This window comes from Artibeus jamaicensis, unplaced genomic scaffold (genome assembly GCF_021234435.1).
Source record: "Artibeus jamaicensis isolate MK-2021 breed Jamaican fruit bat unplaced genomic scaffold, CSHL_Jam_final contig_233, whole genome shotgun sequence".
Taxonomy (NCBI): domain Eukaryota; kingdom Metazoa; phylum Chordata; class Mammalia; order Chiroptera; family Phyllostomidae; genus Artibeus; species Artibeus jamaicensis.
The window spans coordinates 44,077,455-44,103,298 of NW_026521486.1; the positions used below are offsets into that span (position 1 = coordinate 44,077,455).

Below are 25,844 nucleotides of genomic sequence, written 5' to 3' on the forward strand. Positions count from 1 at the left end.
AATAAAAGAATTTTGAGTCTCTAAGTATGAGGTTGGTTTGTTATTCAAGCAATAAAAGCAAATACTTAGCGACATTATTAAACTTCTTCTATCATAAAAGGCACAAATGCAAAAAGGCTTTACAGCTAAGGTTTTACAGTAAAAGAATGTAGCTTCTTTGTTTACTTTATCAGTTCAGACTTCTTAATACCAAAACCTGATATAGTACCAAAAATGATGAAGAAAGAGACAGAGAAAGTGAGAATGATGGAAATAGAGAATTGAGAGAAGAGAGGGAGGAAGAGAGAAAACTAAAGGCCCCTCTCATGTTTTAATACAGAGCAAAATTTGTAAATAAACTATTCCTTTTGAACATCTGATTAGTAACTCAAAAAATTAACATTTCTTGACCAAGAACAGTTTGTTAAGGAATACAGTATTAGTTCAATTCTCTCTCCTCTGACAGCGATTCTGTGTTCATTAGACTGGCTAAAGTGGCACACAGCTTTTAAATGCCTTGATCTATTCTTTTCAGTCCTTTTTCTCGTTGTGTAGCAGTTTGGATAATGTCTCTTGACCTACCTTCAAGTTCCCTAATGGCTGTCCTTAGCTCGCTGAGTCTACCATTGGATGTCCTCAGAGCCACCCTTCTTTTCTCTTATCATGCTTTTTATCCCTAGCATTTCCCTTTGATTTTGCTTTGACAAATGTACCATGTCGTACACTTGAAGGAAATGTGATTGTGTTGTTGTTAGATGTCGTCCTCTGTGTGTATAAACTACCCCTTCTTTACCTTCCACACCTAATTGAGGAAGGTGCGTTACAGCCTCCCACTAAGTTTGCCAATTTGTCTATATTTTGAAACTGCATTGTTGCATGCTTTCCACTGTAAGATATCCTTACAAAATGTTCTTAATCTTCAAAAATGCTTTGTGCCTTAAAGTCTGCATTTTCTATTATGAGTATAGTAATGTCAGCTTTTTGGGGTAGTGTTGGTGGGATAGTTTTTTCCCTGTGGTTATCTTTTTTAACTTTCTGTGTGCTTATAGTTAGGAGGGCTCTTGCAGGCTGATGTAACTATTCTTTGGATCTTTATCCAGTCTGACAATCTTACACTTTTACTGGAACTACTTAGCCCATTTAGTGATAGACACATACACGTATTTCCCAGACCTTCAAGAAAGGACTCCTTGCCCTGTTGTACGGAGTGTTTCCAGCAGACAGCCTCCTGCTCAGTTCCATCGGGGTCTTCAACTTCAGGAAAGAAGTACACCCCATGTCTGTCCGCTTTTTCTAGGGCAGCATGCATCTGCTCACTGAGCGAGTCCTACGGACCCGGCCCACAAGATAACTGTAATGCCCGTACCTGCTCCCCAGCTCCCTGCCAGGTTCACAGAGAATGTATTGGGCCTAATTTCAACTCTTCCTTCTGCCCATACAATCTATCACTGGGTTTCCTATACTCCTAACAGTTGGCCTGTGATGGAAGTCCCACAGGTCTCTGTCACTTCAACCCTGACTGTTGGAGATCCAGCTCTGCTGTTCAGAGTTGGGTGCCCCCTGCCCAAAGCAGCTTCCGCATCTGTCTGCTGTCTTGAGGGGGAGGCCTTTGGAATGGTTGAAGGCAGGTCTTTGTTTCCTGAGTACTAAGATGCTGCATGCATTCATTCTGCCTCGAAAGTCTGTAGGCCTAGCTCCTGGTCTCCCAACAGAGCGGAGTTCAGCGAAGATGCTCTCTGCTTGGGTTAGCCCTAAGTTTGCCTATGGCCGGGCTCAGCATCAGCAAAATCGGCTAATAGAAACAAAGAAAATAACTAGACATCATAAGCTCACTTCAGAAAGTTTCTTCCTCTGACATTTTAGTTATTCTAATAATTCTTACTCATAAAGCCATCTGATGCCTTTAAAATAGGATTTTAAAAATTACCCAGCTTTTCTAGTCGTGACAATAGGAGTGTCAGTTTGCTGTGACCTCCTGTTTCCTGTTCAAAGTGGAAGTCTCCATTACCTATTAATCCTCCCTTTATTCCTCTCTGTCCTCACCCGTTCAGCTGCCAAGTCCCCTTGGTGGACTGTTTCCACAAGGCTGCTTGGATCTCATCATGTCCTCTTCCCCCCATGGCCACCGTTCACCCCTGTGGTTTGGTTTTTCCAGGACGAGGACAATCACACCCATCCCTCTCTGGCACACTCCAGGGGACCCCTCTGTGGACTCACCATTATTAAGCACAGTTCTCATCATATTAGGTTCCAGTTAGAACTTTTCTGCGGCTGTTTGCCACAGTTTAATATCAAATTTTGTCCCAAGATATGTCTTGTTTTATGATTCTTATTGCTTATGCTTCACCCAAACAGGGCTATTTAGTGCTGCTTTAACTCGCTTCACAAATTGCCAGTCTGCGCTGTTGTCCATGCTGCTTCCTCTGCTTGACACCTTATATTTAATCGTGTTCCCTTTAGACAGCTGCTTGTAGAAACGCTACCCATGGTTCGAGTCACCATTTAAATGTTGTCTCTTCATTCATGCTCCAACAAATCTCATAACTTTGTCTGCGTCTTACTCTTCCTCTTACATAGTTTTAACGTGTCTTTTGAAGCGTACTGAGTCTATTCAAACTTGTATTTTTGTGTGTGTATATCCACTACTAAAAATGTAAATTTTTGAGGTAAGGTGCCTATGTGTTCTATCTGGTAAAGTATACATTTATTGAGCACAATTCGCACAACAAAGTATGAACATTTTCATATGAGCAAAAGAGTAAGTCACACAGTGATCAAACATACACTGGTGTTCAGTTGTATGAAGAAATTCTGTAAAGCAGCCACCTGGTCTTTCCCTTCTCCACTTTGTTTTCCACTCTGTTTCTGCAGTACTGGGGTGGGGAGCCTTTACATTACCTGCCTGTAACGCGTGCCTGGATCAGCATGAATCTTCTTCTTGTCTTCTCTGTTTTAGCCTGATCTCCTTCAAAGCTATTGTGTAGAGACATGACTTGGACAAAATATTGCTCTAAGCAGCATAATATACTTGTTCATTTACAAGTCCACTTTGAAGTTTAAAACTGCAGTATTTGTCCATAGAGTGCTTGCAGCCACTTGGAAGAAAAATATAATTCAAACACATTCAAAGTGCCATTATGTTGTTATCTCCGGCTGCTTGGCTTATGAGATCATGTGTGTTACTCATGTAGTTGGATACTTTGCATTTCTACAAATCCTTCCCAGAAACAGTCCTGCCCTAACTAAAACAGTTCAAAGGGAAGATCCTTCGTTTTAGAGTAAAAACAAATACATGATGTAACTGGGTAAAATGATCTGTTAAACCCAAGTTGGAACAAAAGAGCATCAATGAGAAGCTCTGTAAATGATGCAGAACGATGTTTATTTGTGTGTCAGTTACTCCTTCCTCCATTGCCTGCAAATTAGCAACTATCACACCCTGGAAGACTCTGAGGCATGAGTTTCTAGCACTTACCACTGCCCACCGTCGGCCCATGTGGACTTGGAGCTGTGGGAAACACATGCAAGGTGCTCAAGCCTGAACGGACTCGTAAGATGGTTGAGAGAGATTATGAAAGGAGGAATCTCTACTATCATTGGATAATCCAATATAAACTATTTGGGTTATATCCATATAAGAAAAAAATAAAACTAATTTAGTAAGTCTGGTTTAGAAATGGATAAATTAGCAGGTTGTAGAAGCTGTGCAGCCTGTGTTCACTGCATGGAAACAATGTAACAAACACACCATTGGGGTGTGCATAATTTTAAAACACACACTAGCTCCAAACTTTAGGATGAAACTGAAAAGCAGTTGAGGGTTGAGGAGCAGGGTAGAGGGCAAGGACTCCATACAGACTCCCTAGGTTCTAATAACCCAGGTCAAAAATTAGCAAGTTAATTAAAATCAAGATTTCTCTATATCACTTTAGAGAGAAAGTGATACTTTAATTGGGGCATTGGTTACTGGGTATATTCTTTCATCAAGCTCCATTTAATTGAATACTTAAGATCTGTGAACATTATATAAATTATATTTCAATAAAAATTGTTTGAAAATCAGTATTCCTATAAGAAGGGAAAATCACAGTTGTTATTGAATGCATTTGTTGTATGGATTGAATAAGATAATGCATATAAGATGTCCCACAAGTCATAATTATTATCACTTGAACAAATGATCAAAATTTCTAAGGTAAATATTACTATCTTTTTTTGTTTTAAACTAGTGAGAACACAGAATCTCAGAAATGTGTACTAACTTGCCAAAAATTTGAGGCTGAGCTTTAAATCCTGGCCTGTTGAATGTCAAAATTTTCTCCACTGTAAGAGAAAATTACTGTGTGGACTTTTTAAAGGAAATTTAGTTGGATTGAATGAATATTTGGTGTGGATCCTGTTCTTGTCTTGTAGTTTAGTGAGGATAAAAGAGCTCAAATGATTCAAACATTTTAGTTTTCAATATTCTACATTCAGAACTGCCACGTTTCAGACTGACAGCCTAATGGGGGTACTATAACACATGTAAAGAGACCCTGTGTATGTCTTCTAAGCATGGGAGAGAAATATTCACAAATGCATGAAATTGGCTGGAAACTTGTTGGCCGTATGATTTGAATAAAAAGAAGACCATTATAAACTATATAGTTTGTCTATGTGTACTATTTCCAAATGACTTTGTAGGTTATAAAATCTTTACCTAAAATTATTATCATTTCTATATAAATTTTTTTATTAAAAATGTTTCCAAATTTCTGCTAAGGCCCAGTTGGATTGAGTTCCATTTTTTAGCTCATTACTTTTGCCCCAGGTTGAATGTAATCTTGAGAACTAAGTAATATTTTAAGTAATGAATGATCAGCTTTGATTCTTTGTATTATAAACTATTCATATCACATGATTCATTTCCTCTGATTTTTGAAATTGTGATGTTTTAAAGAAATTGTATGAAAGATTGACTATTCTTTTGGAAACCTCATTTAAAATACTTAGGTAGCAAGCACCATCTGCGTATAAAAAAAATCAAGAAAAAAATTTTAATTTATTCAAACAGGACTAATGGTCACATTCAGAAAGAAAAATTCTGTGCAAAGGTAGTTGCTATACAGAGGAATTCTCAAAGAACTTTCAGTGTAGCAAAGGAAAATTAAAATTTATGCTGAAGTGACTATAAGGACATCTTAAATATTGTTCTAAGCAGCAGTCTTCAGAGTGTGGTCTGGGGAACCCTGGAGGCCTCCATCAGGCTTTCAGAGAGTCCCTGAGATCAGAATGGTTTCATAATAGCACTAAGACATAAAGTGGCATTTTCCATGATGAGAGATCTAACAAAAGATGGACTGCGGAGGCGATGCAAGAAACCAGGTGTCTTCTCCTAAACCAGACATTAAGGAGACTTATAAAAACATAAACAGATGCCATTCTATTCAACAACAATCTTTTTGTTTTGGAGAATAATTATTTTCATAAAATGCATTATTTATATTAACATGTAATAGTTATAGTTCTTTCACAATACATTGATAAATATGTTTAGAAGTTCTCAGTTTTATTTTCAGTACTCTATATACTATCATATAGGAGTGGCAAAAGTAGATTACATTACCAGCCATCATTACCTTAAAGATAAATCATAAGTAAGGATACAAAATAATAATCACATAATAATAAGACAAATAATACAAAGAAGTTATAAAATAATTAATAATACAAAAATAAACAGTTTCACGTGCACACAACTGGAAACCCAGCAATGCCTTCTGTACAAACCTGTACCTGTCTATCTCTAGCTCTCAGTAGATATAACTCCCCTAAACAAAAGTTCTTGGGGGGACTTCATTAATTTTTTAGGAATTTAGACCTTCTGAAACCAGAAGGTTTAGGAACTATTGCTTTAATAATAATTTGACCTTGATAGAGACTCGATCATGACCTCTAGTGGATACATCCAACAATTTTGCTTTAGTCAATTTTACAAAGACATCATTTGACATTCATTCCACTGTTTATTCTTTTGGAGACTTCATTCAAGCTCTTCTATAAGAGGTGCTAAATCCCATTTCACCTCGGTTGGCTCGGGTCAGCGTCTCTCAAGGTGTCCCTGGGCTTCCTCCTTCAGAGTCACCTGTAGAGCAGGCTGCAAAGGAAAACTCCTGGGTCTCACCCAGAACTTCCAGTGATCTTCTGCGGTAGATCCCATCTGCTTTCTATTAAGAGCCCACATTGTTCCTAGGAACACTGCCGTTTAGGTTTCTTGTTTGAGTATATTTGTGGTGTACTTAGAGTTTAAGAAGAGGCATCATAAAATGGTGGCTAAATCTCACATGGAGTCAGATATTTCCACTCAGCTGGAATTTCTGTTGCGACAGACATGGGTGATTTTCCATTAGAAGGTATCCTGTTTTCGGGCAAAAACTGAGAACCTTGATGTTTATGGAGCTTGTCCGGGGAAAAAGTGCTCGTGTGTCCCTGGTGAGACCTTAATTCATCAGGCACTGCTCTGCTTTCACGGAGGAGAAAAATGTGGATTAAACCTGTGCTTGTTAAGACTTTAATGTGCAAAGGGATCACCAGAGAGTGCGGAGCCTAAAATCAAATCCTTACTATCTGGCCATTTACAGGAAGTTTACTGAGTCCTGTTCTAGATCAGTACTTTTTCAACTTTAACAAATTCATCTTCCAGGAACTTGTTAACATGCAAATTCAGATTCAGTGGATCTTGGGTCTAATTAGGCCCCAGCAAATGCTGCTGGCCCACTAGCCAAGTCAGAGCAGGTTTGAAATGCAGAACCACAGGCCTCATGGTAGTCCCACTGAGTTGGAAGGGACATTTCACCAGCATCCACAGATGATCCTCACACCCATTCATGAATACACCAGAAGCCCTGGTGTAAGTTACGAATAAAGAGCATGACTTTTGACTGCAGGCAAAGCTGGATGGGAATCCCTCTTTCTTATTGGTTAGGTGTGGGAATGTCAGCCTGCAATTGAAGCTCTTCAAATCTCTTTAACATGATCTCTAAAGGGGGAAGAAAATACTTTGTTCACTCACCTCATAACTGTTGTGAAAATCAAATGAAACAAGGTGAAGCATTTGTAAATAATAGCTAACACATATTGAGGGTTTACTAGATGTAAGCAATTGTGGTAAATACTTTATAAAGAAATTGGGGTTCAGCAAGATGAACCAGCTTGTTCAAATTCACATGGCAAGCTAGAGGAAGGGTAGAACTGGCTAGCAGTTACTTGCTTCTGAACTTTTCTGTGACCGTATAATTGCGCCACCTTCAGGATTTTCCAGCTCTATTCAAATGTCTGTGTTGATGACCCATTATATTTTGCAAACATATTCCAACATATCTCTATGTGTAAATGAGAGAAATGTACAATATAAGCCAATGGGAAAAATTCTTCAAACCATAGTATACACACTTAACCTTGTCCAGTGTCCAAAAGCAATGGAGTAAATCAAAGTTGTCCTAACCCATATCCCATGTTAGGGCAATGCTGTTTAATTAAGATTAAGCTTCCAGAAATCCAGGAATGGTCAACTCTTATGATGACTATATCATGTATTGAAGGAGATAGACATCTTTCCTTGTCTTTAAAATCATCTTAAAGTAGTACTCCCAAGACAGTTTTGGCACCAAAGCCTCCATCTGCTTATAATTTTCCTTGAATTTTCATAGCTTTTTCAGTCCTTGCTGTTTTGCTCAACAAGAAGTCAAATTTCGTGAGTCATTTCACCAGGCAGCCCCATCTCTGCAGCTCACTTTCATTTTCCCTTCTTGCCCTCACAAGAGGGTCAGAGCCCTGCAAAGCCTCCTTTGAAAGGACGCTTCATAAAAGGTGCAGCAGCGTCCTCTGCTGACTGTGGCTCATAGCGTCAAAGGGGCGCCAGTTCCCTGAAGTGTTTGAATAAGGTTTGGATGTTCCTGGAATGCACTCATCAGTGCTTTTTACTTATTTATTTTATGCTCTTTGGGAATAAAAGAGAAAATATTTGTGTTTAAACTAATTTTAACAGTATACATCTTGATGAACTTGGGAGTATGAAAACATCACATCATCACATAAGATCTATCCTCTTAGCAAATTCTCAAATATACAACGCAGTATTGTTAACTATGAGCTCTAAGCTGTATTGGCAGCTCTCTAGGGCTTACTCCTCTTGTTAGTGATTTCATACCCTTTGATTAACGCCATCCTGTTTCCCCCACTCGCAGCCCCCAGCCACCACCATTATACTGCTTCTATGAATATGATTATTGTAGATTCTTCAAGAGTGGTATCATGCAGTATTTCTCCTTCTTTGTTGGTCTTACTTTATTGGACTGGCCAAAAGGTTTGTTTTTTTGTTTTTGTTTTTTTCAGTCATGTGGCTCTAGTGCTTACTTGTCTTTAACTTCATTCAAAACAATTTTGTTAGCTTGTGTTGTGACAGCTGTCATATCAGTGTGCATTGAAAAAAAACATCAAAATTGGTGATTTTTTGGGTATAGCCATTTTAATATTGAAGATGGGAGAAAATATACAATCTTTTTACCATCTTGAGCTTTATTATTTAAAGAAAAGCAAAAAAGCAACTGATAGGCAGAAAAAACATTTATGCAATGTATGGAGAAGGTGCTGTGACTGATGGAACCTGTCAAAAGTGATTTGCAGAATTTCATGCTGGAGATTTCTTGCTGGATGATGCTCCAGGGTCAGGTAGATGATTTGAAGTTGATAGTGGTCAAATCAAAACATTAAGAACCATCAATGTTATGCCACGTGAGAGATAGCCAACATGTTCAAAATATCCAAATTAATAGTTATTGGTGAAAATGAAAAAATGTGTCTTTTATTTTATTAAAAAATAAAACGTATGGACTTAGTGGCCAACCTGATACTTAACATAATGTCCTCCAGCTTCATCCGTGTTGTTGCAAATGGCAGAATTTCCTTCTTTTTAAAGGCTGAATTAATATCCCATTGTATGTGTATATCACATTTTCTCTATGCATTCATCTGTCAGTGAACATTTAGATTGCTTTCAAGTTTTAGCTATTGTAAATAATGCTGCAGGGAACCAGATGTCTTCACTGGTGAGTTCTACCAAACATTAAAGAAGCATTCATATTAATCCCTCTTAAAATCTTCCAAAAAATAGAAGAGAGGAAACCTCAAACATTCTATGAGGCCAGTATCACATCCAGAGAAAGAATCACAAAACTACAGGCTGATATCCCTGATGAACATCTTTGCAAAAATCCTGAAGAAAATATTAGCTAACAAAATTCAACATCATATTAAAAGGATCATACACAATGATTAAGTGGGGATTGTCCATGGGATGCAAGAATGGTTTAACATATACAAAGCTATCAATGCAATACACATATAACAGGACAAGAATGATTTATTGATCATTTCAATAAATGCAGGAAAATCATTTCACAAAATTCAACACTTTCATGATAACTCTATGTATAGAAGAAACTTATCTCAACATGATAAGGGCAATATATGGTAAACCCACAGATAACATCATAACTTTATTGGTAGACACTTAGGTCGCTTCTGTATGTTGGTAAATAATGCTGTCGTGAACATAGGGATGCACATATCTTTTTGAGTTAGTGTTTTCTTTACACAGAGACCCAGAAGTTGAATTGCTGGATTGTAAGGCAGTTCTAGTTTTCATTTTTGAGGAACCTCCATCCTGTTTTCCACAGTGGCTGCACCAGTCTGCATTCTCACCAGCTGTGCACTAGGGCTGTGTTTCTCCGTGTCCTCGCCAGCACTTGTTTGTTGATTTATTGATGATGGTCATTCTGACTGGCGTGAGGTGATATCTCGCTGAGGATTTGTATTTCTCCAATGATTAGTGACATTGATTGTCTTTATATATATATGCCATCTGTATGTCCACTTGAGAGAAATATCTGTTCAGGTCCTCTGCACATATTTTAATTGGATTGTTTGGGTTTTTTGTTTTGTTTTATTTTGGTTTGTTTTAAATGTTGAGCTGTGTAAGTTCCTTATATATTTTTGGTGGTAACCCTTTTTTGTTTTGGTTTGGTTTGCTTTGCTTTGGTTTAAATGTTGAGCTGTATAAGTTCCTTATATATTTTTGGTGGTAACCCTTTATCGGATGTATCATTGGCTAACACCTTCTTTAATTCAGTGGGTTGTCTTTCATTTTGTTAATGGTTGCCTTTGCGGTGCAAAAACTTTTTAGTTTGATGTAGTCCTGTTATATGGTGTATTGCATTGATAGCTTTGATGTAGTCCCATTGGTTTATATTTTTTCTTTTGTTTCCCTTGCTTGAGGAGCCATACCCAAAAAAATATCACAAAGGGCAGTATTAAAGAGGTTACTGCCTATGGTTTATTCTAGTTTTATGGCTTCAGGCTTTTGCTCATTTTTAAATCATTGATTTCTAATTGAAATACATTGTGGTCGGAGAAAATGATTGTAAAATATTGATCCTTCAAGATTTGTTGAGACTTCTTTTTTGGTGAATATGTGGTAAATATTGGTAAATGGTTAATAGACACTGCAAAAGATTGTATATTCTCTAATTGTTGAGTACATACTTTATTAGCTTATATTTGCTAATGTGAAGTTCAGATTTACTAATATAATTTTTATAACAGCTCAACTGGTTTCTTTTTTTAAAAATATTTTATTGATTATGCCATTACAGTTCTATTTCCCCCCTTCATTCCCCTCCACCTTGCACACCCCCTCCCCACCATTTCCCCCCTTTAGTTTATGACCACATGTCTCAAGTTCTTTAGAGTCTATATTTCCCCTATTATTCTTGCCCTCCCCCCTATCTATTTTCTACCTACTGTCTATGCGACTTATTCTCTGTACCTTCTCCCCCTTCTCCTTCTCCCACTCCCCTGTTGCTAACCCTCCATGTGATCTCCATTTCTATGGTTCCTCTCCTGATCTAGCTGTCCTCTTAGTTTGCTTTTGTTTTAGGTGTGGTTGTTAATAACTGTGGGTTTGCTGTCCTTTCACTGTTCATCTTTATCTATCTTTTTTCTTAGGTAAGTCCCTTTAACATTTCATATAATAAGGTCTTGGTGATGATGAACTCCTTGAATTTGATCTTATCTGAGAAGCACTTTATCTGCCCTTCCGTTCTAAATGAAAGCTTTGCTGGATACAGCAATCTCGAATGTAGGTCTTTGGATTTCATGACTTGGAATACTCCTTTCCAGTTCTTCTTGCCTGTAAGGTTCCTTTTGAAAAATCAGCTGACAGTCTGAGGGGAACTCCTTTGTAGGTGACTGTCCCCTTATCTCTTGCTGCCTCTAGGATTCTCTCCTTCATTTAATCTTGGCTAATGTAATTCTGATGTGACTTGGTGTGTTCCTTCTTGGGTCCAAAGGCCTTCCAACTTCTTTGGGACTCTCTGAGCTTCCTGGATTTTCTGGAAGTCTATTTCCTTTGACAGAATGGGGGAATTCTCCTTTATTATTTGTTCAAATAAGTTTTCCACTTGTGGCTGTTCCTCTTCCCCTTCCGGTACCCCTATAATTCAGATGTTGGAACGTGTACAGGTGTCCTGGAGGTTCCTAAGTCACTCCTCATTTTTGAATTCTTGTTTTTTCATATTTTTTGTTTGGTCATTTTTTCCTTTCTTCTGGTCCACTCCTTGATTTGAGTCCCAGTTTCCTTTCCATCACTATTGGTTTCCTGTGTATTTCCCTTCATCTCAATTAGTTTAGCCTTCATTTGTTCCTCTAATTTGTGACTGAAATCAACCAGTTCTGTGAGCATCCTGATTACCAGTGTTTTGAACTATGCATCTGAAAGTTTGGCTATTTCTTGGTTGCTTAGATTTATCAGCTCTGGGCTTTGAGTTCTTCTTGAGCCATGTTTTGGTCTATTCACGCCTGTTACATATGAGGAGCGGAGCTTTAGATGTTCACCAGGGTGGGGCCACCCAGGTCATTGGGTTGTGACACTGTATCTGGGGGCGGGTCAAAGAGGGGCAATAGCGGTCCCCTCTGCTGCTTCCCGCCACTGGGGCCTATGTGGTCTGTGTCACTGCTCACTCCTTTGCTGGTTTATCTGCATGCGAATGTGTGACCACGGTCAGCCTGCCACCTTGTGCCCTCACTGTGTCTGCCCGTTGCTACCCCACACCTGGGATCCGCCCACGGCGGCCTGTGCACCTAGGTCAGGGGATCTTTCCTGCCCAACCCCACTCTGCTGCTGGCTCTGCCCCTCTTACCAGTCTGGCTGAATGTTTCGTTGTTGTCGGACTTCCATATAGTTCAATTTTCTGTGTTTTGGCTTCAGTTTTTGTTACTAAAACTTTGTTATCTTTAAACTTGCTTGTGCAAGAAGGCACAATGTTTCCACCTATGCCTCCATCTTGGTGGAAGTCTCCTCAACTGGTTTCTGAAGAAAGTGTATTAAATTTCCAGCCACCTTTACAGATCTTCATATTTCTTGTCAATTGTTGCTCTTTATACAGTATCTAGCACAAATAATACCCCCAGTTTTATTACAGAATCTTTTATTACAAAATCATAAGCATGTAATTCTGTAACATAACAATATCACATTTAAGCACACCATATGATATTTTATACAAATTGTTCACATTAAAACTATAAATTATTAGACCCATATTATTACCCTACCAACCACACTCAAGTGAGCCTTCCTTCTGCCAGACCCTGTATTTTCAGGCTGTGCAGTTTGGTGCCAAGTTTCAGAGTTGTAACATCTTTCTGATAAATATTTTGTTATTTGTAATAACTGTCTTTACCTTTTAAAATGCTTTCTGCTTGAAAGATACTTTGCCTAACTTTAACCATGGTACCCAACTTTGTCTTGGTTAATATTTAGCTGGTATAACTCTTCTCAAGCTCTTATTTTGAACTTTTTACAGTCACTGTATTTTAGATGCATCTTTTTTTAAGTTTATAAGCTGGAGTCCTGTTTTTTTTTTGACAAGAGCTATTTCTATGCAACTGTTTGTTTAAGATCAGTTAACTTACTATAATTAGTGATATATTTTGATTCAATTTTATCATCTATTTTGTTTTTATCTTTGCTTTCTTTATTTTCCCCCTTCCCTCTTGATGAAGTTTTGTTTACTCTATTTTTCCTATCTTAATTTAGAAGTTAGGACTTTCAGTATTTGCCCTTAAATTTTAAACATGTCTACATAACTAAGTCTATATTTTGTCTATTTTCTCCCCATACCAAATGAGGTCTTCAGAAAGCTTCAGTCTCAAATCACCTTCCCACCACTTTCAAGCTCATTGTTGGTCTGCACTTAAATAAAAATAATATGTTGCTTTTAAAATTAAACAATTTTTCTAATTTTATTGGAATATAATTGACATGCATCTCTATATACATTTAACATACTGCATAATGACTTTACACACACTTATATCCAAATGGTTACTACACTATGTTAACACCCATATGGTATAGTTACAAAAGATTTTTCAGGGTTTTTCATGAAACAAAACATTATTAATACAGATGAAATTTCTAATATTGCTCAATCCTCTTCCTCACTTCCTTGGAGGAACCCCTATCTAAATTTGTGTATAACTTCCCATGAAAGATTTTATACTTTATTATGTATGCATTCATCCATAAACAATATATAATTTATTTTTCATTGAATTTATTGCACATATCTGTCCAATGTTCCTGAAACTAATTATTGAATAGACTATCTTTACCTTATTGTATGTTTAGGTCTCTTTTGTCAACCATTAGTTGATTATAAATGCATGGATTTATTTCTGGGCTCCCTATTCTGTTTGATTGCTCTGGCTATTCAGGGTCCTTTGTGGTTCCTTGTAAATTTTGAAATATTTGTTCTAGTTATGTTAAATACACCATTGGTATCTTGATAGGAATTGCATGGACTGTATAGGTTGCTTTGGGTAGTATGGACATTTAAATGATGTTAATTCTTCCTATCCATAACTATGTTATAGTTAATTTGCTATTTGTGTTTTTTAACCCTCATCTTAGCTTTTTAAGTTGCTGCCTTATTGTGTTAGTTCTATATTTGACCTTACCCGTAAGATTTGTTTTTGCTTCTTGTATTTTTTTCCTCCTTATGGCCTTTTCTTTCCTTCATAAAGAAGGCCCTTTAACATTTCTTGTACATTGTTTCAGTGGTGAAGAACTTTTGTTTTTGCTTCTCAGAAAAATTAAATGATTTTTCCAAGGTCACAAAGCTTACATAGGTGATGAGGCTGGAGTCTAGACTCCCAAAACCTTCCTTCTGCCTATGTTGTTTTCTAAGATATTTTCTATATTTAAAATAAGGTAACATAGCTAATCTGGCACTTTCTACTAATCAAAACATTTTCATAAACAATAATTCACTTAACCTCATTAATTTTATTTTAGGAAGGTAAGCAGGGCAATTTTTATTCTATCCATTGTAACATTTACCATGTTGAGGTTCAGGTTGTGTGTTTCATTATTGAAAGCCTGCATCTAGAAAATCTCAGAGCACGTAAAAAACTCAGGTCTCAGGTCATCTCAACTATGAAACAGTAGGTGTTAAACTGGGAAAGAGTAGAACGGTGATCTGCACCCACCAAGAACTGTTTATATTGAACACTGAATAGCTTTGTTTAGATAACAAATACTAACTGCAAAATAATGCACCAGACACAAATTATACATATAAACTTTTAGATCTTAGAAGTTTTTCTTCCAAATCTCCAATTTTGCAGCTGAGGAAACAAACCTAAAGTTTAATATTACACAATTTAATAGTGTTTTGTCTAAAAAGCCGGGTGTCTGCAAGCACTTGCTCCTAATCCACATTTCCTCTATTTATAGCATAAAGATTATCCCCCCCCCCCCCAAATTACTGCACTAGAACAACTGCTCTATTCAGTCCTGGAGACCAAGGGAGGTTTTATATAGTCGAGAATGTTCTCAGATTGAAGCAGTGAAAAGACCACCTCTGTGTGTGTGTATGTGTGTGTGTGTGACAGTGAAATAGATACTGATATGATGCATGTCGGGGTTTTCATTTGGGTCAAGGCAAACTCGAACACAGTTCGCCTGTTGCATTGCAAGCAGTTGCTCCTCCTGTTCTTTAGAAAACTGTGGGGAAAAGTTATTTTCATTTTTTCTTTATCCTACTGAGGAAGAGTTGAGAGTGGCCAGCAGATGCCACTGTTGTCAGTCATAAATCATTTTCCTGTTTTAAATAAAGATGAGTCATTACAGAAAACATGTGGCAAGGGTAACAAAAATAATCATGTCATCTTAAAATAAGTGACCAAAGTAATGCACACTTGGATCTTTTTACCTTTAAGCAAAACGTTTAATTAAATAGTTGGCAACTAAAGGACAAACTAAATTATTAGAACAAATTAACAAGACTGAGTCATCTAAGTTTGAAAATTATGTTCACAGAATAGAATATTGGGTAAAAGCTATATTTAATCACAAAATATTTCATACTCTGATGAATGGCATCAAGGATGAATAAATAAAAATCAATTCTGCTCTTTTTTAATTATTGTGGCAACTTATGGGACAACATAAAACTTCTGTATGAATCACAGCTATCCTCAATTATGAATGAGTTGTCACTGCAAAGTTTATTTCTATCTTCTATTCCCATCAATGTTTGCAGCTGTTAAGTCTTCTTAAAATAATTGAAAACATACAAATTAAAGTAGACCTACAAAACTAACTTCTTGAGAAAAAATATGCACAGTGGCTACTGTTTACTCCTAGTCTGACCTCACAAATTGCACTCCGGGGCATGATTAGACTCTCCGGGAGTACATGTATCTATATATACATCAGAAACAGACAGGGAGAATGACGTAGCAGATGTGATGAAATGTTAAAAATTTGCGATTCTAGCTAAAGGACATAGGGTATCTATTTGTTCCTACAATTTCTGAAATTCTGTCAGCATTTATAAAGTTTAAAAATATGAAGGTGAATTAAAAACATTCTAATAAATGGAAGCTGTGGCAAAAGACTAAAACTATAAGAAATAGTAAAGCTCTTCAAGCTAGAAATTATAGAAATTCAAATCTATAAGAGAATAAGGAGAGCAGGAAATTTTAAATATGTGGGTATATATAAGGGATATATTATTCTGTCTTCACCCACGGACATTCGATCATTTCTTTTAGAAAGAGGAAGGGAGAGTGGGAGACAGAGAAACACCAACTGGTTGCCTCCCATACAGGCTGGAACTGGGGATCAAATCCAGAACCCAGGCTTGTGCCCTGACTGGGAGCAACCCCTCAGTTATGGGGCTACCTCCAACCCACTGAGCCACACAGGCCAGGGCTTACTGTAAAAGATACTTGACAACCAAAACTTTATATGAAAATATATTTGGAGTTTATAACATTTGATGTCTATTGTGATAGGTTAAGGATATAGATTGGAATCCCTAATGCAGACAAGAATTATGCATTGTGTGCATGTGATCTGTCCAGAAAACGTCCAGCCATTGTTAATGAGACTGGTTTGCACAACATCAATGTAACCTGTCAGCCAAGGAGAGTAGACTGGAATGCACATGCATGAACAATGACAGCTTCACTGCACTAGTCAATGGGGGCAGTAGATGCCATTGGGTCAGCATTTGTACTGTGTGGCCATCACGTTAAAAATGACTATGCAGGTAGAACAACAAATCTGCATCAAATTTGCAATAAGTTCGAACATTCCTCCAAGAACACTATTTGTATGACTCAGAAGCCTGCAGCTACAGGCTTCATCATGACAATGCGCCCGCTCATGCATCATGTCTTGTGCAGAGTTTTTTTGTGAAACATCAAATCACCCAGGTGACTCAGTCCCCATACAGCCCAGATTTGGCACCCTGCGACTTTGGGCTTTTTCCAAAATTAAAATCACCTCTTTGAAAGGGAAGAAATTTCAAACTGTCATTGAGATTCAGGAAAATACCACAGGGCAGCTGATGGTGATTGGGAGAACTGTGTGAGGTCCCAAGGTGTCTCCGTTGAAGGGGACCAAGGCATCATTGTCCCGTGTGCAATGTCTTATAAATGTCTCATATTACATGGCTGGATAGCTTCTGAACAAATCTTGTATGTATGGTGTGTAAATATATTTAGCATATTGTCCTGCCCCACTAAGATTTGTCCCTTTGATTTGATTGGGCCAATTAAACATAAGTAGACGTTGGTAACCTACATCCTTGTATGAACAGAAGCCACTGCGAGTTTTGTCAGCCTCCTGCCCACGTTCCCTTTGCCTTTCAGAAGGGTGAACACCAGGCAGCTTTAATACAAAATTCCTGAAGTAATTTTAGAGCTATACTTTTTTTAGAGAAGCAAAATGAAAACAAATGGGTAAATGGGTTAATATCACACAAATATATTTATTATTTAAATGTTTATAAATGTAAAGATTTTAATTACAAATTAAAATATTTCTAGAGAATGTTACACACTTGATACTAATGTTTAGAAATGATTTAAGGCACATAGTGCAAAATACTTCATTTCTGATACAGAGATCCCTAATGTTTCACCACATTGGCACAAAATTGCTTTAGTACCCTATATGGTACAATATACCCCTAATAAAGGTTTGGGAAAAAAACTTTGTGGGTAAAATGAATATACTATTATTTACTGGTATACTCTATTAATAGATTGAATTTTGGTTTACAGAGTAGGTTTCCACAGAAAAATAATATGTATTATAGAATGTGGTACTAAATTAAAGACAAATAATTATTCACCTGAAAAAAAAAAACCTCAATACCTGAGAATTTGTTCGTGAATAGTTTACTTTACTACCTCTTAGGTCCTGGCTTCGAGAAACCTAGGATATAAAATAACGTGAGCATCTGTAATAAAAATTTTGCACATGTAAAAATAATTTTGTTTATTAAAACTTTAAAACTTCAATAATTCTCACTTCTCTATTTGATTTAAATACAGTACAAACCTTTGAGAAAATAGATTTTTAGGAGTAGATATATACATATGTAAGAGTTATAAAACAACATATTGCTCTTATAAGTACAATTAGAGGTAGGTGTTTTAAGTCAAAATCTACTATGTTATATCTTCTGTATTATACCCACAAAAGTTCTTATTTTAGTATTTAACCCAAGCACACATTTTTAATACAAAATTATATACCACATTTTTAGAACTTTTAAATTTGAAGCACCATAATTCACAATTAAAAATAAAAGGAAATATAAAACAAGGCATCTATACTGTATCAGTAAGTATAATGGCTATGTGCTTTTTTTTCAAAGTACTGTATTTTCTATTCACCTGACATTAAATAATGTTTGTGGTAGTTGTAAATAAGTGCATTTTCCTCATTTTTAATTGCTCTGTTTTAACAAGTAGAATAAACATTTCATTGTAAAATAGGATACTGAGTAGAGATTTACTGGTGTGTTTATAGGAATAACTCTGGTCCAGTTCAAGCTATTAACTGCAACATTATCTTGGTATAATTCATTCAAACATACCTGAATATTCTGCCATAAGTTATATCCTTTAAGAAAAGCAGATCTTGATTACAGTCATACACCTGTTAAGTTTATTTTGAAGGCCCTGAAAAAAATCAAGCAGGGATTTGACTCCCTGTTGAGCCCTTGGAAAAAAAAAGCACAGACATTTTGGACTTAGACATCTCAGGAAGGAAAGTGAAGAAATAAGCACCGGTTGTTTGCAGGTTCCTCTCTGGGACACAGTGTCCTCACTGCTGACTGTTCATATTACTTGAATCGGGAGGCCTGTAGTCAGGTGAGGAACACACTTTCCACAAAAACCCCCACATCTGCCATAGACTTTGGTTCCATCCTGGAAAGAGGAAGAGGCAGAAACATAGGAGAATCTGAGACAGGCCGGTATCTGCAGGCGCAAGGCAGAAAGAGCAAATGCTTTGAATCACGTGGCTGAAATTGTTAGCCAGAATCTCCTATAATAATTACATTCGAGATCAGAGATCATACCATGTCAGTATTGGTTGAAATTTATGGTTATGGTAATTAGAATACCTAAGATTCATATTAGCTTCTTGATATAAACCATACCATAATTTAGACAGTTCATTTCAGTCCACATTTTTCATCCAGGTATCTATTTAAGATGTTCATCAACTAAAGAGAGATATTATACAAACTTGATTTTAACTGTATGCAAGTCATATTCCACCCCATTAACCTCAAACATCGCACTGGAGTATTAGAAACACAGCTTGAAGAGATGTATGGAAGGGCAAAGGTTGGACTGAAAGCAGTAATTATATAATTAGAAGAAAACTAAAAAGGATTTTTTTTTCTTTTCAAAAAGCAGAGCACATGCACCCAGGAACGGATGGTCAGACGTGGGCAAAGGGACCAGTCAGGCAAGGCGTCCCTTCCAGATTACTTTCCAACTTTAGGTCCAAAAGTCAGAAGACTGAAAACATTTTGATAGGACAAGGCAAAAGCAGTTTGAACTCTTTTAGTTTTTGGAAAGTTTATTCTGTTGTTCTTGTGGTTTTTCTTTTAACCTGAAGAGGAAGAGTTCCTGGAACATTTGAGGACCAATGTTTTGATGTTAGGGGCTTTTGAAGTTGACTTTTCCTTTAGAAGTTTGTTTTTTAACTCTCAAAAATCTGAGTAAGCAGGAAAGAAGGGAATGTCAGTAAAACTTCTAATTTACATACATTCCTACCCCAGATTGTTTAACTTAAAAAAAAATAACATTGATTAAATTTACTGGCAAATGAAAATACATTCGCCTTTCCAGGAGTATATTTGTGTTTGTTTTTTTACCAGCCATCAAACTTCAGGAAAGATTTTCATATACAACATTAAAAATTATGGTTCCCACCCCCCTGGGGGGCCCCCCCCAAAACAACACCAAAATTTGATTAAGGTAGAACTTCTCTGCTAACGAAATAATTCATCTTTAAAGTAGGACTTAAATCAAAGGAATGACTGTATGAGATATTCATATCTACTGGTGACTTTAGTCAGAGTTCAGTCTTCACATTTAACCAAAAGCTATCTAAAAGCTGGGTAAATAAGGTCAGAATATTTCACTGAGCTCTCTGCATTTATACCTGCTCAGAGAAGTAAGTAATTTATTTCCCTTTTTCTACCAAAATGGATTGGACCTAAATATGTCAAATAAATATTTAAAAATAAAGGGTCCTTTGTTTTAAAAGCCTAGTGCTTACCCATATACAGAATGAAAATTAATTTTTTATGAAATTGTTTTAATAGTTCATCTTCAGAAATACAATGCTTTAAACACTATGACATCAGAAAATGGAATTTTATTTATATTCATACAAATATGAGCATAGCAGAAGTCATTCTTATAAAAAAAAGCAACCATAAAACAGTGGGCAGATGTTATTGATGGTGTTGGTTTATGTACAGATGAGAACAGTTACAACAGATTCTGATTTTTTATAATATATAGAGAGTCATGCTAAGACACGGTTACTCTAAATAATGAGTCATCTCCTAAAATGTATGCGTTACCAAGCCACACAAGCAGTAAAACTAAAAAGATTCTGTTATACATAATATACAAGGTGAGGTAAAAGTAGATTTTATGCTTGTGAGTACACAAAAGTTTATTCCTGTGTTTTCCATTAGAAAAACTACAAACCTGCTTTTGCCCCACCCTGGATGTGTAAAAGGCAAAACCAAATAACACTGTTTTCCAGATACAGAAAAATATATATGAAGCTGTAAATAGTTCTAATTATTAAAGAAACTAACTGTAAAAAAAACTTTGTCATTTGTGTTGCCATGATCCCATCAGTAAATCAAAGCAGTGAGGTAAATGAACCAAATTTTACCTCACTCTGAAATATTAAAACCTACAAATCTCTAATACCTAAAGTAAAGCTCAAAGCACTACCTCTTTCTGAAGTACCTGCACTTCCAGTCATTAGCCCCAAACTTGAGCGAGATAAAATTGAAATGCCCTGGCACTTGATATTTCATATTTAGATACCTATAGCCTGTGGAAGAATTTGTATGTGTTTTAAACCATCATCTGCACATAAATAAAAACTCATGCCCAAAATTTCATAAATTAATGCTATACCTCATTCTATGCAATAACTCGTTAGTCACTAACCTGATAACTAAATGTAAGGTAGAGGACCTTTCAGGCTGGTTCACAGAAGTATTTCAAACGGGTTTTGGTCCAACCGGACTTACCTGGGATCTGTGTATGATGACCGAGGCGTAGCTCCCCTGAGCAAGCCACCTGGCTGTGCTGGATATCTTCATCCCCGTGCCAGCCAGGTTAATGCTGAATTGTCCCTGGATAGGAAGAGAGACAAATAAAAATAGGTGGATTTATAAAACACATAAGAATGTGCTCCAGCTGGAAACATCTGAATGTGAATTACATAAGAAAGGGCTCAATGTTTTTTTAAGGGTCTTCTGTTATAAAATGAGAGAATATTGATGTACCTTGCTCTAAAGAAAATGAACCAGCTAAAAGAAAGTTTTCACGTTGATTATGAATAAGTCTTCTCAGACGAGAGAATTAATGCCACATAATCAGTGTGTAACATTAATTCGGTACAACCTGAGGACTCAGACATGACAGCGAGGCCCTGTTCTCACAGCAGGCAGGCGCTCACAGAAGGGCTGTTTCCAGGGCTAGAGACCAGTCTTTGACCTTTCTCCAGTTTCAGTTTTTGACCCTCGTTGCTAACTTCCCTGATAAGTTACACTTGTTTAATGAAATGTCTAGAATTTTCTGTTACTGTGGCTCTTGTGTTAAGAATATTAGTTCCTAACCTACCATTGTGTGTGGAGTGTGTGTGGAGGTGATGCCCTGTGATTTACGTGCATGGTGTGTGAGCCCCCTAGTGGCTTTATGGTCTAATTCTTTTTAAGACACAGCCATTTAAGTCAAAATATTTCAGACTGTCTTTATTAAACTTTAAATATCTTAACTAAGAAAATGCACGAATAAAATGGGTAAATTTTGTGTCACATGTACATGATCTTGCTATATAAAATTAAACATTGAAAAGGTAAGGCATTCTTTGGTCACATTATATACCCCATGGCTAAGACTCAATGATTCTTGAGCAAGACTGATAAAACACTAAGGGTCATATTATGTAAACGAAGATATTACCTAGTCAGGAAAGCAAAGGGTAAATATATTTTAAATATATTTATAATACAAATGATTACTGTAGCTAAAACAATTACATATTTAGTTTATCAATTTAGATTTCTGAGCAATTTGACATACTTATTTAAAACCAAAATAGAGATTCAAATACATTTTAATATAACAATAATGGGAATTTTCCTCATAACAGATAATTTGTTTTAGATAAATTCCAAAGAAAATGTCTTACTACATATATTGTATGGTTACGAAATTTAGTTCCTGACCTGTATGATTGCTTTATTGCTGTATTCATAGAGCCCAGAAGGGGAACTAGGTTCAGAAACTCAGTGTTTCTGAATAAATGAATTGAGTACAGCATTAGAAAAATATATTCATACACACCTAAACCATTCATACTCCATAATGAGTGACAGTAGCACCAGACACATTGATATTTTATGTTGGTAAATACTTGACTGAGAAAAACTGAAACTGAGGATACATTCTATTATTTGATACTTAGTTAAGTGAGACAGGTTTTGCACTGTATACTTTCATCTGATGTTAACTAATAAATAGAATTCTCACCAAATAATATTTCTTAAAAATGGAAATATATTCTGTGATGTGGGTTTCCTATCACCAGCCATTTACTGAATGTCCCAGTTGGGCCATGCGGTATTTTCAAAACCAAATTTTCTATTTATTGTTTACCCCCTGCTCAAGGCTCAAGATTGCTTGGAAGCATTCAAGTATATATACACTGGAAGTACAAGGGAAAAAGCCAAGTAGCTACTGAGAGACTGAGGTCATCAGTAATACAATCAGTTGGGTCTAGAAATAGCTGTCTTTCCACTTCTCTAGGCTAATTTTCATGAAATTTACTTAGGCCCTTGTTAAAAAGCAATATAATACAATCTCAAAGAAATGGTGAAGACATCTAAAATTTGGAGTGATTTTGCTAGAGATAAAAATACCTTTCACTAATTCAGAATTATCTGAATGGCAGACATGGTGCCAAGTCTGTGGGAGCAGAGACAAGTCTCACTGTGAATCTGATAGTGGACACAGATTGGTTGTTGCCAGGGGCAGGGTGGGAGAAATGGGCAAGGGTGGTAAAGAGACAAACTTACAGTTATAAGATAAATAAATTCTGGGGATGTCATGTTCAGGATGATGACTGTAGTTGATGACTGTAGTTAACAATACTCTATTGTATATTTGAAAATTTCAAAGTATAAATAGCTCTTCAAAGTCATAATGTCATAACAATTATATTTCAGTAAAACCGCATATGTGTGTAAATAAATGTAATACAATATAGAGAATTGCAGGTGCCATGAAGTTACTGGTACACTCCTATGAGACTTAATAAGTGATTGAATAAATGCATTAAGTAATTACTTCCATTCCAAATACTCCATTTAAGATTAAAATGTAAACCTCCATAAACCTAATCTTCACCTTGAAAAATTAGTTTGACATAGGAGCTGCTTAAAAAATAGTATGAAGTTTACCTCCTCATCTACTCTTGATGCTTTTTAGAAGAGGCTACTATAAGAATTAAAATTCTTAACATTGTTAAAATGTCCATCCTACCGAAAGCAATCTACAGACTCAATGCAGTCTCTATCAAAATACCAATGGTGTTTTTCACAGAATAAGAATAAACCTAAAATTTATATGAAACTACAAAGGACCCTGAATAGCCACAACAATCTTGAAACAGAAAAAGTTGGAGATATCACACCTCCAACTACCTGATATCAAACTATCCTCCAAGAATACAGTAATCAAAACAGCATGGTACTGGCATAAAAACAGACACACCGATCAATGGAACATAATAAAATGTCCAAAAATGAACTCACACCTATATGTTTGTTTAATCTATAACAAAAGAGGCAAGAATATACAATGGGATAAACACACTCTCTTAATAAATGGTATTGGGAAAACTGGCCAGATACATGCACAAGAATGAAACTGGATCATTTTCTTGCAACATATACAAGAATAAACTCAAAATCAATAAAAAACTTAAATGTAAGACCCCAAACAATAAAACTCCTAGAAGAAAACATAGGCAGTAAATGTGTTGACCTTTCTTCCAGAAATATCTCTTATGCTTTGTGTCCTTGGGCAAGAAAAAATAAAAGGCTGGAACTACACCAAACTAAAACGTTTCTCGTGCTGAAGGAAAAAAATTAACAAAGAAAATCTGAATGAGAGAAGACATTCACCAATGTTACATCTGATAATGGGTAAACATCCAAAGTAAGTAAGGAACTTGCACAACCTAAAAACAAAAAAACAAACAATCCAATTAAAAAATGGCAGAGGACCTTAACAGACTCTTCTCCGAAGAGGAAGAGGACATACAGATGACCAACAACATGTGAAAAGATGCTCAACCTCACTAATCATCAGGCAAATGCAAATTAAAACCATGATGAAATGTCACCTGATACCTGTCAGAATGGCCGCCATCAAGAGAGAAGTGCTTGTGAGGATGTGTACTCTCAGCAGGACTGTAAACTGATACAGCTATTATAGAAAATGGAACTATCAGATGACCTAGGAACTATCATGTGACTTAGCAGTTCCCCTCTGGGGATTTATCTAAACAAATCCAAAATACTAATTCAAAAAGATAATGCTGCAGTGAACATAGGGATGCACATATTTGCAATAGTCAAGATATGGAAGCAACCTAAGTGTCCATTGATAGATGAATAAATAAAGAAGATTTGGAAGATTACTCAGCTATAAAAAAGGAAATCTTGTCATTTGCAACAGTGTGGAGGGACATAGACAAATAAGTGGAGTCAATCAATCAGAGAAAAACAAATACCATATGAGTTAACTTATATGTGGAATCCAAGAAATAAAATAAACTCATAGAAACAGAGAACAAATTGATGGTTCCCAGATGGGTAGGGGTTGTTGGAAGGATAGGTGAAGGAATTAAAGTATAAAGTATAAATTGGCAATTATAAAAACAGTCACAGGGATGTAAAGTATAGCATCAGGAATATAGTCAGTAATACTTTAAATACTTGTGTGGTTTCAGATGAGAACTAGACTTACCCATGATCACAATGAAAGTTATAAAAACATCTAATCACTATGTTGTATATCTGAAACTAATATAATATTGTATAACATTGGGTTGGCCAAAAAGTCCATTTAGTTTTCTCCATAAGATGGATGGCTCTAGTAGCTCTTAGTTGTCTTTAACTTCATTCAGACAATTTTGTTAGATTGTATTGTGAAGCTGTCATATCAGCATGCATTAAAAAACATCAAAATTAGTGCATTTTTTGTGTGGCCATTTTAATATTGAAGATGGAAGAAAACATGCAACATTTTTGGCATGTGATGCTTTATCATCTCAGAATCACAAAAACACAACGGAAACACGCAAAATAGATTTGTAGTGTATGGAGAAGGTGCTGTGACTGATTGAACATGTCAAAAGTGGTTTGTGAAGTTTCATGCTGGAGATTTCTCACTGGATGATGCTCCATGGTCAGGTAGACCAGGTGAAGTTGAGAGCAATCAATGTTATACTGTACAGGGGATAGCCGACATACTCAAAATATCCAAATCAATAGTTATTGGTGAAAATGAAAAATGTCTTTTATTTTATAGTAAAAAACAGATTTTTTGGCCAACCCAATACATCAACTGTAATTTTAAAAATTAAAAAAAATTTTAAATTCTAATAGCCAATTCAAAGTAGTAGA

At 36.2% G+C, this 25,844-nt stretch overlaps 1 protein-coding gene across 1 annotated transcript in view; it reads right to left on the reverse strand.

The window, feature by feature from the left end:
• Positions 1-18,013: 18,013 nt before the first annotated feature.
• Positions 18,014-25,844, reverse strand: part of ADAMTS20 (ADAM metallopeptidase with thrombospondin type 1 motif 20) — a 165,952-nt gene continuing 158,121 nt past the window's right edge. The window contains exons 38-39 of the mRNA XM_037162336.2: positions 21,177-21,281; positions 18,014-18,810 (exon numbers count right to left, since the gene is read on the reverse strand). Of these exons, the coding sequence (XP_037018231.2) occupies positions 18,721-18,810; positions 21,177-21,281 (195 nt within the window). The 3' untranslated portion in view covers positions 18,014-18,720. The remainder of the gene's footprint in view (positions 18,811-21,176; positions 21,282-25,844) is intronic.